This window comes from Adiantum capillus-veneris, chromosome 2, assembly GCF_014529385.1.
Source record: "Adiantum capillus-veneris isolate H3 chromosome 2, ASM1452938v2, whole genome shotgun sequence".
Lineage (NCBI taxonomy): Eukaryota > Viridiplantae > Streptophyta > Polypodiopsida > Polypodiales > Pteridaceae > Adiantum > Adiantum capillus-veneris.
This window is the reverse complement of record NC_140932.1, coordinates 124,913,478-124,931,017: the sequence shown is the minus strand read 5'-3', so window position 1 is coordinate 124,931,017 and position 17,540 is coordinate 124,913,478. Positions and strand designations below refer to the sequence as shown.

Sequence of the window (17,540 nt, the reverse complement as noted above, 5' to 3'; positions counted from 1 at the left end):
TACACAATGGTCATGTCATCTCTGAGGCATCCTTGAAGATTTGAGTTTGGTCACTCTTCAGTGTTTCTTTCAGTTAGTGCAGAGGCAGCACAGAAGAGTGAGTACTTGTTAGAAATCTTACTCTACATCCATCGAAAACGATATACTTAGGACTAATACTTAGAAGCTTGTCAACCAGACAGTTATGATTCAGAAGGTCTCAGGCTATTGCAGCTAGCATCAACAACATCAGTCAAGCAGTTAGCTCTTGTGCTGGGGCAATTGTGGAGTTGCATAGCCCCATTGCTTTCAAGATGAGGATTTGAGTGATAAAGCCAATAACTTGTCTTCATTCCTTCTTTCTTTGTCTTATTGTCTCTAGTTTAACTTTTGTTTTGGAAGACCCTCGGAAGTTCTTGATGAGTCTAACTATTTTACCTCCTGATACACTAGCGAATGAGTGTGTGCTGCTCATATCCATTGTCAAATTCAAACGGGTGAGCTCCAAGATTGTATGGGCCTTTACCTTGCTGTGAAAAGGATATGGGAATACTCTGTATTCAAGGGTGTTGCTACTTTCGCAATATTGTTGACAAGTCAGATTGTTCAAGAAAATGTTGTGCATTGCAGACTGCCATTTACATGGTGTTCCAATGTGCACGTCAGAGTTGTTTGAAAGAAGATGAGGTAGACCTTGAATTTGGGCTAAATTGCTATGTTCTGCTTGAACCCTACTTGTTTTTTGACCAGACGTTAGACATCATAGGAAGATGGCTTAAGCCGAATATTTGTTGATAAGCTGAGACGAATGCCATCTTGAGCACCGTTTGCCTCATAGAAGATCGAACTATAGCTCCACACTACGTTCAAGAATCCCCATTCATGAATTGTGAACACATCACGTCCAAACTTTCAAGACAATGAACTTTGAAACACATCCTATCCATTATCCGGCGGCCAACAGCAATGGATTGGTGCACTCATCCATAGTGTTTTAGATATGTCTGATTGGTTCCTTGCCAAATGCATGTGCCTTGAACTCCAACCGATGGGTTCAAACACCAATAACTTGAACTCCAACACAAGGGTCCAAATTATTTGTAGGGAGTTTCATTTTCCCCCTCTTTGCCGCACACAAGCCTCTCCTTAGCTGAAGCTAGTTGCGGCAACCACCAACTGACTAGAAAATCTGGCATCGTGTGGCCACTATGGCTGCCCCCATGTAAGCCATGCTGAAGATGAAGCGCCACTTGAGGCAAATTTGACATAATTCTCATTTCTACTGCTCCTTAAGATATGTTCTCCTGCCTTTGGTCTCTGAATGTTTTTCTGTGGGCATCAATCAATCTCAGGGATAACTGTTATTCCTTAGATATCAGGATGGGTTCACATGGCATTCGCTGCTAGTGTGAAGTGGCTTGTTTTACGAAGGCGATCATTTTTAATCAATCTTCTATTAGATGGCGTCAACAGACCTATTTTGGGGGGCCCTACCAACCTGCTTTTCCCACCAAGACTTGGGAATGAGGGTGTCTCTGCATATTGCATGGGACATCAGTGTTACAAGAAAGTCCTTTCCTTTTGCTTGTTATATGCACTAGTACGGCTTATGTCACGTCCTGTGGACGATACATCGTCAATCCTATGAGGGCACTTTTAGGAGTGGGGTGACATTTGAGTAATGATGACACAGGTATAGCAACATTTAGGTTCCTTTGGTGTTATGTCAAGGAGTGTAGCAGCGTTTAGGTCCTCATTGCAATGAGGGGATGCATGAATTGTGCATTGTGACTTTTGTTCAACGTCTGCAGGATTTTATAGCTTATCTTCAGTTTGTGTCCTACATATTGGTGTTATAGGCCTGCCTATATAGATACCCTCAATGAATGTTTTTAGAATGATCATTTTGCCACAACAGACAAAGAGATATTCCATTCTTTCAGAATGGAGCAGCTTTGTAGGAGTTAGATAGAGGAAACCAGGACATAGCTGTGGCTGTAAAGCACAGCAAGGAAGTTCTTCAATAGGGTATGGGCTTTGAAACAGCTGCTGACCCTAGAGAGTGCTCATGAATGTGAAATGTTCTCCAAGCCAAAATTCAAGCAGTAGTATTTCACATGTGGCTTTGGAATGTTAACTGTTATTGGTGATGGTTTCAGATCAGCATGGCGTTGGGATTTCTTTTTCTTGGGGGCGGTACTGCAACTTTTGCTACAAACAACAATGCAGTTGCAGCTCTACTCATTGCCTTGTACCCACGTTTTCCAACTGCGCCAAATGATCATAGATGCCATCTTCAGGTATCTTAAAAGTTATCATGTTCTCTATTGATTATATCATGATTTGTTCAGCATCTTTAGATGTTGATAGGTGCTCCTACATCTCTGTTGCAATGTTTTTTTTTGGTTGTGAGTATGAATTCTAGTTGTTAGTTATTCCACTTTATTTTATTTTGTAATAGTTTAACAGAATTTTTTTGTCTTTGGCTATTTAGAAAGACTACCTTTTGTTCAGGAAATATCATAGGATTCTGGATTTCTTATTCGAAGTTTGAGGTCATCCATGGGAACACACTGTATTATTTTAGTCTAGTGCTTTAGTACTTATAGCCGGGTTAATTAGAACAGATTTTTTCAATTGGTTAGTTGAATCCACAAACTCCTGGCTAGAACAGGATTTGTTTTGGCGATGGGCTGTCGTGGTTTCGGTTAGTGTGCTTTCATAGAAACATCATCCCGATGTGCGAGTTCCACTATGAATGGCTGTTTGTTATCTATTTACAAGCTTTAGCTGGGACTGTAATTGATGTTCTTTCACATTCTATCATTTTCTGCTTATTACTATGTAGGCTTTTCGACATTTGTATGTGCTAGCCACCGAGTCTCGTTGCATTGAGACCATTGATGTGGACACGGGACTTCCTGTTTATGTGCCGCTTGAAGTAACCCTCCAAGAATCTGCCTCACATGTGGACACTACCTTTTGTCAAGTCACTCCTTGCCTGTTGCCAGAGCGTTCTGCAGTATGTGCTTCAAACATTTATCAATGCACTTAGGCAACTTGATGTATGCACTTGGTTCTCTGATGAGTTGGTGTGACATTTGCAGCTGCAACGTGTTCGAGTGTGCGGTCCACGTTACTGGCCCCAAGATATCAAGCTTACCCCCTGTGGTTAGGCAGAGGCTAGCACAAGACTTGTTTGAACCAGTATCATGCTTGAAGTGTACTTTTTCCTTGCTAAGAGTTCGTTTTGGTTAGCAGGTTCATCGTGGTGGGAATCCAATGACTTGAGCAATCCTTTTGGTAAAGGCGTTCTTCGTGTAAAGCGGAAAGTGGGTGCACGATCTTATGAGGATGATCCTATCGGATGTCGCTCACTATTGTCGAGAACTTTGCAACAGGTGAATGGTGGCAATCTACATTTCTTCTTGTTGTTAAGTGCTAAATCACATCTCTATTGCCAGTCTTGAATTGCAAAGCATGCTCAAGGTTTGCGACTTTCCACATTGACTTGATTTTGTATTCAAATCATTTTCCAGGGTCTCAGAGATGTCAATGCATCAGTAGAACTTATTGAAAATTCTGAAGTGGACAAAGTAGTCAGCACCTTTTCTGCAGATCCAAGCTTGAGAGCATTCTCGCAAATGATCTGCACAAAGTATAAATTTGAAGTTTTGCAAACCTTTTTAACACTTCTGGTTTTACCGACCCTAAACCATTAATGCACAAGCAATATGAGTTTCTGCTTTTTTGTAGAGTGGGAAGCCAATTTGAGGAGTTCTGTCTGCAAGCCCTTCTTGAATGTGTTAGTTCAGACAAGCCAGCACTTCTACAGGTACAAATGACATTATCTGCTGTGCCACAAAGAAGATGTTTGGCCTTGAAGCGTTCGCCTTGAGCTCACCACACATAGCTTCTGTTTGTATAGGCTTATTTGGCTTTTTACACCGTTGTGGAAGAGCTTATTCGAGAGGCAAGAAGTCCGCATGGAACCCCAAGCAGTTCTATATGCAGATCCGTATCCCTTAGAAGTCTGAAGGTAACTGAGGATGTCAGGCTTATTTTTCAACGAACCTACTGGGCTATGAATGGCAATGCAAGAATGCACTCGTTCATACATGTATGCATGCAAACCCTCAAGCTCATACCGATCTTGTCTTCTCCTACAGGTGGCACTAGCCTACAACGAAGCCATAGGAAGCAATTCATTGCAACTGCAAGGAATACCTTTGCTGCAGAAAACTTTCCTTGCAGCGCTTGCAATACACATTGATGATCTATTAAATGTCCAGCTACCTGGAGGTGCAACAAGCACACTTGCAACAGATCTTCTCAACTACTTGAGAAGCTTTCAAAGTGGTCGTCATTGGACACCTATAACTAACCCTGCTTTACTTGCATTCTACTTGCAATGGTACAATATCCCCTGCCCTGCTCGACTCTGTGACGCTTTCAAGCAATTTGCAAGCTTTCTCGCTGTGTGTCCTGTAAATGCTGATTGCTCTTTCAGCTTACCTTGGGTAGCCTTACTGTTACCAGGGACCGCAACTAAAGCCCTTGTCCAGATCAATTATCTAATAAGATGTTGATTTTCTTTGTGATAGTCAACATGATATAAGAGCAAGATTAATGTGTAAAGCCTTATTTATCTTATCTCAATCTTAGTTTACTCTTGTGATTAGTACTAATGTTTGATCACGCACTGTTTACCCTTTATGGTCGGGATTATTTTTGTGTAACCATGATAGGTTATTATGATTATAGGGAGGATTTGTCCTCTTCTAATACCACGGAGAGACTCTCAATCCACCTTATTCTACATTAGTGGAGAATTTCTCAATCCATCTCGCCGTGTGCTGACTCCGCCTTCTTTTGTCCCGTGGCTGCTAGTGTTAAAGAAAGGGAGTTAAAATTCTTACCATGTTTAGAGGTGTGAAACACCTTCAAAAGGAGCTCAGGAGTTCTGATAATTGGTTCTCATATCTGTTGTAGCTTACACCATGGAAAGATCTTTAGGAATTTGATTCTCTTTGGAAAACCAAATGACACTTTTGATGAGGTTAGTTGGGAAGGTTGTCATGATTAAAGAACTTGAACATGATTGTACAGATCTACATCGGCATTCTACTTGGGTCGAGAAGAGTAAATTGCTTCTTGCTCCTGCTAATCTTTTGCATCAGCTAATGACATTTGGACCACTTTAGAGGCCACATTTGGTGGTAATATTGATAACTTTAAAGCCACTTTCCTAGATGCAATTTATCCATCTGGTAAGAAGTATGTAGAAAGTGAGTCTAGTGTTTCAACAACTTCATGAGTCTTCAAATCCTTTTCTTTTGACTGTCATTATACTCAGTTCTACTTGATGATGATATAAAGGTTGGCCTTCTTAATAGCTAAGCTAATGAACCAAGTTTGACTATCCAGTTCAATTTATGAATCTTGTGATACTCTTTTGGCAACTCACTACAGTCAAAAGTTATACTTGATTGTGAGAATATGAAGGTTTTTCTTATTAACATTACTAATGAATCAGCGTTTGTTGGGATTGCCACTGGTCTCAAAGAAGGCAGACAATTGTGGAGAATTGTCTAACAATGCCTTAAGCCAAAACAAGATCCTCTAATAGAGGAAGTGGAAAGCAACCAAGACTCGTGTTTATGCAATGGCATTCGGGTTAAACATTGCTCAGCAATCTCAAAGGTGGCAACTAGGTAGATAACAAGAGGGGCACTTAAGATGGAAGCAAGAATCATGAAGAAGGTGGTTTGAGTGGAGAATGTCCTTTGAGATCCTCGAAGAACTTTCAAACATTGATAGTCAATGGATATAGAGTTAAAGAAGCATAAGTCTTAAACTTGCCTTGACTTTGTATAGCACGAGGAGCAAGAAGCCTTGTCTTGCCTATAAACACTAGTGTATTGTATTTCTTCGTATTCTTCGCTTGAGCCACTGTGTAACTCTCTATGCTTTGTATCTTTGTATGACAAATATAATGGAGTTGTCAAGAGCTTTAGTCTTTTTTAAACTCAAGTATGTGATTGAAGGCTGTACAAATGATAGTGGCCTCTCAATATAAATCAAAATCGGCAATAGATGTCTCTTCAAATAATGGTATCTTTGTATTATTATGTGTGGGTGGATGGATGCTCAAAGGTGGCATCCTATGGATGGGTGCACCCGATGAGTTGGGTAACATTCCACTAGTTAGATGCTAGGTACGTAGAGTTTAAGCCAAGTTGGATTTGCGAAGGGAATTGGTGGTTGTGCCTCTTCAATGTGAGGTAAAAAGTGTAGGTTCTCCAAGTGGACTAATCAGTTTACTCTTAAGCAATTAGGACCTTGATGAATTTAGGACTCTTAGCCACTCCCTTGTGAGGTAGAGTTAGGTTAGTTCTCTTTTTGTTATGATTGCGACTTCCAAATATGGGAGTTAGAGTTGTGTGCAAAACAGGAATCCATGGATCCAGCTCACTAGCAAAACAAACCTCAGTGCGTATCTAGAGGGGTCGTTACATTTGTATCAAAGTCTAGCGTATTGTTTGAAGAATGTTGGTCGATGTTTTTTCTTGCTTAAGGATTGAGGTATTTTTGGATCTTTTTTACTATTTTAGTTTTTTGATTTAATTATTTTATTTAAAAATAAAAAACACTTGCTTGAAAATGCTCATCTAAACACAACCTCCTCGCTTAATTACGCATCGTTTTGTCCAAACCTTAATGCCCTGAAGAGACCTTGCTTACCTCATTGTTGTAATCATAGCATCTAGGTACAGGATGGAATGTATACTTGATTATGAGAAAATAAAGGTTGTTCTATAGAGCATCACTAATGAATCAATGTTTGTTGAGATTGTCATTGCTTTGAACGCAGGTAGACAAATGTCCCGTGAAGAAAGTTGAAGTCTCATTGATTTTGATACCACCATTGGAGCGTTTGTCACCAAGAGAAAAGTCAAAAGGTATTCATTTTGCAAAAAGTCACATAATTCATGGATGCTTCAAGTAGGACTTACCATGGGATCAACAACATGCTAAGCTTGTTGCAAAAGAGTCTAGCAATTCAGGAATGTTTCAAGTAGGACTTACCATGGGATCAACAACATGATAAGCTTGTTGCAAAAGAAGATGGACAAGATTCTATTGACAAGGCAGTTCAATTTATTCACTTAGATAGTGAGGATGCTTGGATGATTTAAAACACCTCTCAATTAAAGTGTATTGTGCCTTAGACTAGTAAACAAAGGCTTTATCCCACAAGGTTTTTCCTTTGGTTAGATATGCACACAATTGGGTTCTATACATTGTCCATGACATCCCCACACAATATCTTAGCATGATAAACTTCTCAATTTCCACAAGTTCTTCAATGATAGTGGACATGTTCAAGACCAAGACCTTTTGATCAGGGATATTTTAATAAGCATGTGGGAGGTACAAATAGGACAATTGAGGAATGCATTGGCATAGATAAGAGGGAGGCATGGAACAATCGGAAACTCCACAAACCAATATGCTAGGATGGTAGTTGGCTAGCAAGTGAAGATTTTAGTAGGAAGATCTTCTATGTGATACATGCACAAAAAACAATCCAATGAAAGTGGTGTGAATGGTAAACACATCCAATATATGAATGCTATGTATGGAGGGCAATTCCCTTTGACAAGAAACCACAAAATCTGCTCATTAACAACAAAAGGATAAGATTGTAGCATCTAGAGTACAATGTCACATCCATAGAATAACTAGAGGCCAGCCTAGAAAGATTCAATTTACCAAAACTACACCTAGTAGAGGGGCAAAGTGCAATGAAGAAGATGTAGTGTCACAAAAAGTGAATGAGGTGTTTTGGGCAATACAATCACATTACAAATGATAATGGGCGATGGAAAATGGGCCAACAATATCATAAGCTAAAACAAGATACTCTAACAAAGGAAGTGGAAACCAACCGCAACTCATGTCTATGCAATGGCATTCAGGTGAAACATCACTCGTCAATCTCTAAGGCGGTAACAAAGAGGATAAGAATAAAGTTAAGACAAAAGCAAGAATCATAGAGGAGGTGTTGTGAGTGGAGAATTTCCTTTGAGACCTTCAACATTGATTGTTAAAGGACCAACATATATGATGTAGAGATCAAAAAGGATAAGTCGTACACTTGCCTTGACGCTGTAGAACACAAGGAGCAAGGAAAGCCTTGTCTTGCCGATACACTTGTAAATTTTATTTCTTCCTATTCTTTGCTTGAGCCACTCCTTTGTATAGAGGATCCTCACAGTGCCTTGAGTCGATATACCTACCCTTGTATGGAGTAGGCCTACTTCCCACAACTATCTATGCTTTGTATCTATCTACCACATATAACATGGAGTTTTCAAGAGCTTTGGTCCTTTTCTAAATTAAAACGTGTGATTGAAGGCTCTTTCAAATGATAGTAGCTTCTCTTTTCAAATCGATCTGTGAGATGGATTGTTTAAATAATACTATCTTCAATGGCATTGAGCTTTTTTGTCACTTTGAAAATCAAAATGGGTGATAGATGGCTCTTTCAAATAATAGTCTCTTTGTATTATTCTATTGAGCTTTTTTGCCTCTTTGAAAATCAAAATGGGTGATAGATGGCTCTTTAAAATAATAGTCTCTTTGTATTATTCTATTTTTTGTTTTTGGATCCTTTTTACTATTTTAAGCAATTATTAATTTAATTCTTTTGTTTGGAATAAAAAAACCTTGCTAAAAAATGCTCACCTAAAATAAAAATCATTATATCAAAGCATGAAACCTCTACAAGATGACCACACACGCATTCACACATACTTGAGTTTACTTCACTTACCTTGATCTTTTTCCTCTCAAGGCTTGGCTAGTTTTTAGTCGTGGATAAGCCTATATATTGGAATTTCTTAACTCATGCTTTGCCTCGGAAGTAAAGCTTATCCCCAAAATTCTAGCTCCTCTGAGTTTAAATAGCGTATCTGATTCCTACACTAATGAATTCTAGCATTAAAGCCTTGGATCTCTCAAAGCACGTATTATGACACGGGTTCTACTTGTATCTCATGACTTTCCTACCTTCTTAGTCTTGGCTTTGCTTAAACCTAGCAGTTATGACTTTCACTCTAAAATATTACCCCTATTTTGATTGGATGGTACCTTGATACCTTCTTTCCCACTTTGGAGTTACCATGAGAATGGCTTCTTATTTACAATTTTTCAAGCTCCGTAGAGGAGTGCTTGGTTGGGGTGGATCCTCTCCTTGTGAGTCATACATGTAAAACCTCTTGAACTATAAGAGGCACTTTATTCCGCCTTCCTCACCACATGTTCTTTCTCAAGCCCTTCCCCTATGTCCCCTCCTCTACCAAACTTGCATTGCAGTGACTTCCCTTGGGGTTAAACCCCTCTCTTCACTATACAGTTATCCCCCTTTGTGCAACTGACGGGCTCACCATTCATAGCTGTAAGTTCTGCTATAATGTTTTTTTCCTCTTTATTTGATTCTTGCTTCCAATGGTTTTAAAACTATCACCTAGAGGGTGTTTTGTATCATCTCTCTTACCGCTGCATTTGCATGCTCGCTCTTTCAAAATACACATGTTATGATACATGGATTTGATCATGTATAACCCCATTGATTGACTCATGGATGTTGGAGGCTACATTCCTTGTTGATTGCTTGCTTTGGAGATGGAATGCATTACTAGCTCTTTTTATCTCTTATGAACTAGTGGGAGGGTTGCTTGACTATAAAATGAGAGAAATTGGTTGCCAACTCATTTCAACTCCTATACTCTATATAAAGGTGAGGGATTTACATCCCTCAATTAGTGTTTGGTTTTCTTGTTGTGCTATCTTTCAAGCTAGAGAGAGTGTGCGGGAAAGAAAGAGTGCTTTGAAGTGGTGCCTTCTTTTTGGTCTCCAAGTGGGGTGTGTTCCCCATTCTACAAATGGAGATTGTTGAGGGTGCTTCCTCATGGCTGGTTTTTCATTATTTTTCTCATGTGTACTTGGCTTTTAGTTTTTTCTTATGAAAACACTTTGAGAATGGCCTTGATGCTATGATCTATGTTTAAATGAGAGGAATTAGCTTTTAAAATGAGATATGTCATTTAAACATAGCATTTTATAGCTGCATTGCTTCTGAATATTGGCTTGATGATTTCTTATCTTTAGTTCACTCTTAGAACTAGGAATGTTTTGGGTGTTCTTTGGAAAAACCATAATGTTGTTGTCTTTTATATTGTAATGGATGAATATCCCTTACTCTAATGCTACATGGATCTTCTTATTGGTCTTGGACCTAATTGTTTCTACTATTTTTTGCTACATGATACAATCTTGGCCTCATCTATTTGGACTTGCTCCTTTATCTAGAACTAAGCTTGTATCTTTGGTAGACACAAGGATGGGTTGGCCTCTCAGAGACTAAGTTTGGAATATTTTTAGGATTGCTAGTTGCCTGTGTTAGAATTAGGGTTGCAGAGAAACACACACAACTTGGAGAAGACAAAGGAAGCTCAAGGCACACAATAGAGAGTGTATTACTTAGTGTGCAATGGAAAGATAGATAGCCCTAGAGTGATGGCGTATATACAATGCTCGGAGGAAAAAACCTCCTAAAGAGGGAAAAAATGCCCCGGCGGTCCTGGTGTGTTCACACACATCACTACCACATGTATATGGTAACAAATCCCCCCTAGAGTGATGTGGTGAACGAGAGTTGGCACATGAGTAAAGGGAAGTGTCATGCCCTAAGGACATGATCAGTCCACAAAGGGGAGTAAGCCCAAAGCTTTGCAGAAAGCTTCAAGCTTCTCATGAGACAATGCCTTTGTGAAAAGATCTGCAAGGTTGTCCTGTGTTGGCACATAAGTCAAGCTGATCTCTTCTGCTGAGAGCCTCTCCCTGACATAGTGGTAATGCACCTCAATGTGCTTTGTGCGAGCATGAAAAACTGGGTTCCTCGCAACTACCAATGCGCTCTAACTATCAGCGTAGATAGTGTTGGCAGTGTCCTGTCCAACACCCGAATCAGCCATAAGGCGTCTGAGCCATACACACTCAACCGTAGCTGTGAAGACTGCCCTGTACTCAGCCTCACAACTCGAAGTGGCCACAGTAGGTTGCTTCTTGCTCAGCCATGATATACTTGAACTGCCAAGCATGAAACAAAAACCACTTGTGGACACTCTCGTGTCAAAACAACCAACCCAATCTAAGTGCGAAAAAGCATGTAAGTTTGGCGGCAATGATCCCCCCTTGGGATAAAACAAGCCAAGATGTAAAGTGCCACTAAGGTAGCGGAAAATCCTCTTGACAGCCTACAAATTCTTAGACCCTGGGCTATGCATAAATCTGTTGACCTGTGAGACTGCAACTTGAATATCTGCCCTCGTGTTGCATACATAAATGAGGCAGCCAACAGCAGTTTGGTAAAGAGTGACATCAGCAGTATCACCAGCATCATGTAGACTCAACTTCAAACCTGTTTCCATGGGAGTGGCAATAGGTTTGCAATCCTCAAGTCCAAACTTACATAGCAATGTCTCTATGTAACTTTTCTGACACAAGGCAATACCATCATCACACTGCTTAAACTTTATACCCAAGTAATGATGCAACAGCCCCAAATCTTTCATCTTGAAAGTAGCATTGAAATCAGCCTTAAATTCAGCAATATGTCTCTCATTTGGTCCAGTGATCATCAAATCATCAACATAAAGAACCACAATGAGAAGTACATCACCCTCACGCTTTCCATACAATGTGCTTTCTGTTAAACTGTTACGAAAGCCTTGTTTGACCAAATGAGTGTCATCTTTCTCATACCAAGCACGAGGAGATTGCTTCAACCCATACAAAGCCTTGTTACATTTGCACACTTTGTCTTCTTGTCCTTTTATGACAAAACCGCGAGGCTGCGTTACATAAACTTCCTCAAATATGTCACCATTCAAGAAAGCAATAACAATGTCTGATTGATGTACATCCCAACCAAAATGAGTTGCCAATGCACATAGAAAACGCACAGTAGTCATACAACAAGTGGGAGCAAAAGTCTCTCCATAATCTATGCCTTTTTGTTGTGCATAACCCTTTGCAACAAGTCGAGCCTTATGGCAATCAATCTCACCATCCGGCTTGCGTTTCAACTTGTAAACCCACTTTGTACCAATGGCCTTTTTGCTAGGAGGCATATCACATAAAGTCCATGTGTCATTTTCTATGAGTGCATCGTACTTTGATTGCATGGCAGCCATCCAATTTTCTGAATGCTATGCTTCATCAAAAGACAGAGGCTCCTCAACATCATGTAAGCTAGACACAACCAAAGCATAACAATCTAATGCATAACATGCATCGCGAGAGCCTGAACGAGTACGACTAGACAAAGGTGCATCCAATTTACTGTCACGCAAAGTGTGCACTAGCCATTTTGGCATACCTCTAGCTTGCTCATTTTTAGCCCTTTCCTCATCAAGTACATCATGTACATCTGCATCGGTAATAAGCTGATCTAGAACATTTTCAGAAACCCCCATAGGCTGTACATTTGCCTCATTGGAACTTACATTCGTATTTCCACCACCGAAAAGAGGCAACAAAGTGTCATAAATGTCCTGTGAGCTTACATTATTGTCTCTAGTACATGACAGCAAGGGCTGAACAGAATTTTCCACAAACACTACATCCCGAAAAACCAGAATACGTTTTGTTTGCGGATGATACAACCTGTAACCTTTGCTTTCAGCACTATAACCAACAAAAATACATTTGACAGCCTTATCATCCAATTTTCTGCGCTGTACTTGTGGCACCAAAGCATATGCCAAACAGCCAAAAACACACATGTGCTCAATAGAAGGCTTTCTATCATGCCATGCTTCATATGGAGTAGCAGACTACAAAGATTTCGTAGGACACCTGTTAAGTACATAAGTGGCACACATGATGGCCTCAAGCCAAAAAGAATGCGGCAAAGCTTGACTTTTGACCATACATCGTGCCATTTCCGTCAGTGACCTGTTTTTCCTCTCAGCAACACCATTTTGTTGAGATGTATAAGGTACTGTACATTGGTGTTTTATCCCACGACTAGCCAGAAATGCATTAAATTCATGAGACATATACTCCCCCCTCGATCGGAACGGAGGGTGCCCATAGTACATTTTGAAACATTTTCAGCCATAGCCAGAAATTGTTTGAAGCACATAAAAACTTCGGACTTCGCTTTAAGCGGAAATACCCATGCATGCCTGGAGTAATCATCGATGAAAGTCACGAAGTACAAGTAATTGCCCAAGGACGGAGTTTGCATGGGCCCACAAACATCACTATGCACAAGCTGCAACCTGCATGTGGCCCGAACTGAACCATCCTTTGGAAATCTAGAACGCTGCATTTTACCCAAAATACAGCCTTCACAAACATGTTTGACAGGTGCTTCAAGAGGCGGCAAAGAAGCAACCATATCAGATTTTTGCAAACGCAGCAAACTGGCAAAATTCAGATGACCAAAACGTGCATGCCAAAGTTTTGCATATGAAATAGCCCATGAATCTGCAACAGCATTTGCAAAAAAATTTCCACACTTGTCATACAAAGTGAGCTTATACAACCCACGGCACAAAAGACCAGATGCAACAATTTCATCACCAAAATTGAGATCATGAACTGTACATCTGTCATCCACAAATTTGACTACAAGTCCAAGTCTAGCAAGTGCGGATACAGACAACAGATTCTTCTTGATCCCAGGTACATAAAGTGCATCAACAAGTGTGAAAGAACTACCATTAGCAGCACTAAGCACAATCTTTCCAACTCCCTGAACTGGATAAGATGCATTGTTGGCACAAGTGACTGAATTCCCATGAGGGATAGACTCGAGAGAGGTAAGCAATTCACGATGTGAGGTAATGTGCTTTGTAGCACCACTATCGAAATACCACACATGTGAATCTGTAGCAAACTGACAAGCATGCATCATGGACAGCAGGATTGTAAGTGCACTCTGCACTAAAAGCCCATTTTGCATCAACATTAGCATCACAGTCTCCTTTCACAGAAGACTCAACAATGTCTGTGGAACCACCCTCTTAGACTCTTTGGCCTTCAACTTAGGACACGACTTGATCAAGTGATCATTAGCCTTGCAATAATGGCAACGCATCTTCTTTTTGCCCTTATCACCAGAATTTCCAAACGAAGTGCTCCAGCAGAAGCATTAGGAACAGAAGTTTTGCCACTCGCAGTAGAACCATAAGAAGTGGCTGCATTGCTGTTACCACACTTTCTTTGAGAAGCAATAAAAGCATGTTCAACTGCACGTTGTCTAGTCCTGTTTTTTCTAGAAAGCGACTCTTGCAACAGCAATGTGCATAATGCATCAAACTTGACAACTTATGGATTTCCTTGGGTCATAAGTCTCCAAGTACTAGCAAAAGTCTGGTAAGAATCTGGTAAGGCATCAAGAACAGTCTACACAAGGAAACTATCTGAAATGACTTCACCTGCAGAAATAAGCTGCTCCTTGATATCCTTGACACTAGCAAGGAAAGTGTCCATGTCATCTTCCTCATGCATAATCTTTGACTCCAACTCTTTACGCAGCAAAGTAATTTTAGCCTCATTGCGACTTGCATAAAGACCAGCCAAAATATCCCAAGCCTGTTTTGCAGATTTTGCTGAATGAATGTGAGGAACAATGGTGCGCTTCACAGACAACGCAATCAATGCATGAGCTTGCGCATCCTTTACATCCCAACGAGCTTGTTCTACCGTAGGCAAAATAACTCTTACAGCAACAATCCTTGCAGCAAGACCTGCAACATCCTCAACATTGCCTACATCCTCAGAACCAGGACGTACATCAATGCCTTGCACGATGTTCCAGACGCCCTTTGACACAAGAACATGTTGCATCGTATAAGCCCACATAGGGTAGTTGTCCACATCCAACCTGTCCTCAGCAAAAAACATCTTGAACACATCTGTGTTGTTGTTGTCAGCCATGGTAAATGTTGCACCTGATGTGAAAACTGCCCGAAAATAGGAGAAATGGAGTGGGAACAACACGTGTTGTATAGCACAAACCGTAGAAGACTATAAGGCACCTGTTATGCAGAAAACAGCACTGACAAAAATTCTACACAAAATGACGAAATTGCATGTGCAAACCTGCCTGTAGTGGAAACGGAGGCCGAAATGAGCCCAAATCAAAAATCTGAGCAAACCCGAAGTATTTGTCGACCTGCGAACGCTCGCTAAAGCTCATTGAAATCGGAGAAAGTGAGCAGGCGTGTACTGGAGCAGCTGGCGACTAAGCCCAGGAGGATGCAACCTGCTCTGATACCAATTGTTGGAATTAGGGTTGCAGAGAAACACACACAGCTTGGAGAAGACAAAGGAAGCTCAAGGCACACAATAGAGAGTGTATTACTTAGTGTGCAATGGAAAGATAGATAGCCCTAGAGTGATGGGCGTATATACAATGCTCGGGGGGAAAAAACCTCCTAAAGAGGGAAAAAATGCCCCGGCGGTCCTGGTGTGTCCACACACATCACTACCACATGTATTTGGTAACAGCCTGATGATTCTTTGCTCGAATATAAATTTTTCACTAGTTGTATTGGGAAATTCATGAGGGATAATTGATGAATTGTTGATTTCTTTTTCAAAGGTTCTCTAGTGAACCAACAATATTTTACTACTAGTGTGTACTTCTTGGAAAGTGTGAGCAACATGATTTGCCAGCTAATTTATTTTATCTCTTCTAAAACATTTTATGATTACATGGAAGCTTCAAAAATGGGATACAATTATATAGAAAATTTTGAGGTTTAAGTAGTTATACATTATACCTTATGGTAGAATGTGGGTAATGGGTTTCTAGAAACTTGTTGACATCATCCCTTGATAATAGGGCTATTGCTTGATTCTATGACTCATGCTTTGGGTAATGGTTAATTGACAACTAGGAGGTCTACTTGGCTTGGCTATACTTATCTTCTTTCCTTCCTCTGAGCTTGGAGTGCTAAAGATCTACTCTTAAATCCTACCACTTTGCAGAATGATTTTCTTGTTATCTATGTTGTTTTCTACCTACCTTCTTCATAATTAGAGGATAGTCATTTTTTGTGCTTTCTATTTTCTAACATGTCCAGTGTACCTAATGCATGATTGCTTGACTAGTGTACATATAGGACTATATCCTATGTACTTGTTGAATTATCATAAATAATGGGTAACCTTTTTTTCTAATTTTTTCACTGACTTTTTACTTATTATTGAGTAGTTTCATGACTTGATTGTGGCCTCTCCTATTAATTTTATATTTTTTTACATGGTCCCTGTACATAACCTTTCCATTGCTACCTTTTGTTTGTACCCTGAGCCTTGCTAGTTTGTATATAGTTTTGTTTATGCTCACTTACTTAACTTTGTTGACATATGGTGTGCTCCTTTGAATATAATGGTGTGTCTAAGCAATAGTAAAGGTTGTTCTCTTACTGATTTCTATCTATGCCTTGACTGCTCTTAGTTTCAAAAGGGTTGTTGATGCTTAGTACGGACTTAACAATTGCTTGACTTAACTGATATGGTCCTCACTAGATATCTCAGGTGGAATTTGTAGATGTCCCAAAATCTTGTAGGGACATTACTAACTTCTATCCTACTTCTGCAAGTTGTTACTATTGGAATTAGGGTTGCAGAAAAACACACATTTGGAGAAGATGAAGGATGCCCGAGTTGTCCATCATATCTTTAGCCATAATATCCCAAGCCTAGTGTTCCTTAGCAAGGGCTACGAAAAACTTGGCACATTGAGCCTCTGCGTGAGTGCTCAGGTTAAGAATCCCAAGCCCGATTAAGAATCCCAATCCCACCTTGCTCCACAAGTCTCGCAACCGTCTCCCATTTTCCCCATTTCCAGGGTGTTGTGCCTTTAGTGTTATTTTTCCAAAAAAATCTTTTTACTGGTTTCAAGAACTCTTTCCAGTTGCATTTAGCTAGCTTAAGCAGCAAACCATTGAAGGATATGTAGGGTAACATGAAAGAATTGATAACCTTTATCCAGCTTGGGAAGGGGAGAAGGACGTACTCCCACCTGCGCATCTTGGTCTTGACCTTCTCCATAACCCATAAGAACCTTTGTTTGTGAGTAACTCCCATCCCAACGGGGCTCCTAGGCGACAAAATATCTTCCCTTTTGAAACTATCTCCCCAGCACTCTCTTATCATTTTTAAATGAAAATTTTGTGTATTAAGCAAGGAAATGAAAGGGGAAACAAAAAGATACAAAAGTATCAAATGCATTAAAGAGGCTAATAGAATATTTGTAGACTCGCGATGGTCTTCTGAGAGTGAAGGGTTTGGTTGCAGGTTACTTTGTTGTGTTGCTACCAACAACAGAGGTTATAAGCAAGTAAGCAGGTTGCATTGGTGTGATCCACATGTCACCTCATGGGGGTAAGCGATAGGATGTAGGCACTTGCTCGTTTGCTACTCCCTAGTGCGGTACTCCCTGCCTCTCTTGCTCGATTCCGACCTTGTCT

General features: G+C 40.3%; 1 protein-coding gene across 1 annotated transcript in view; it reads left to right on the top strand.

The window, feature by feature from the left end:
• The window catches only part of LOC147463548 (anaphase-promoting complex subunit 1-like), a 57,107-nt gene extending 52,447 nt beyond the window's left edge, over window positions 1–4,660 (top strand). The window contains exons 11-18 of the mRNA XM_086489574.1: window positions 2,139–2,279; window positions 2,828–3,001; window positions 3,087–3,150; window positions 3,241–3,380; window positions 3,519–3,637; window positions 3,736–3,814; window positions 3,908–4,018; window positions 4,149–4,660. Of these exons, the coding sequence (XP_086345700.1) occupies window positions 2,139–2,279; window positions 2,828–3,001; window positions 3,087–3,150; window positions 3,241–3,380; window positions 3,519–3,637; window positions 3,736–3,814; window positions 3,908–4,018; window positions 4,149–4,568 (1,248 nt within the window). The 3' untranslated portion in view covers window positions 4,569–4,660. The remainder of the gene's footprint in view (window positions 1–2,138; window positions 2,280–2,827; window positions 3,002–3,086; window positions 3,151–3,240; window positions 3,381–3,518; window positions 3,638–3,735; window positions 3,815–3,907; window positions 4,019–4,148) is intronic.
• Window positions 4,661–17,540: the final 12,880 nt, after the last annotated feature.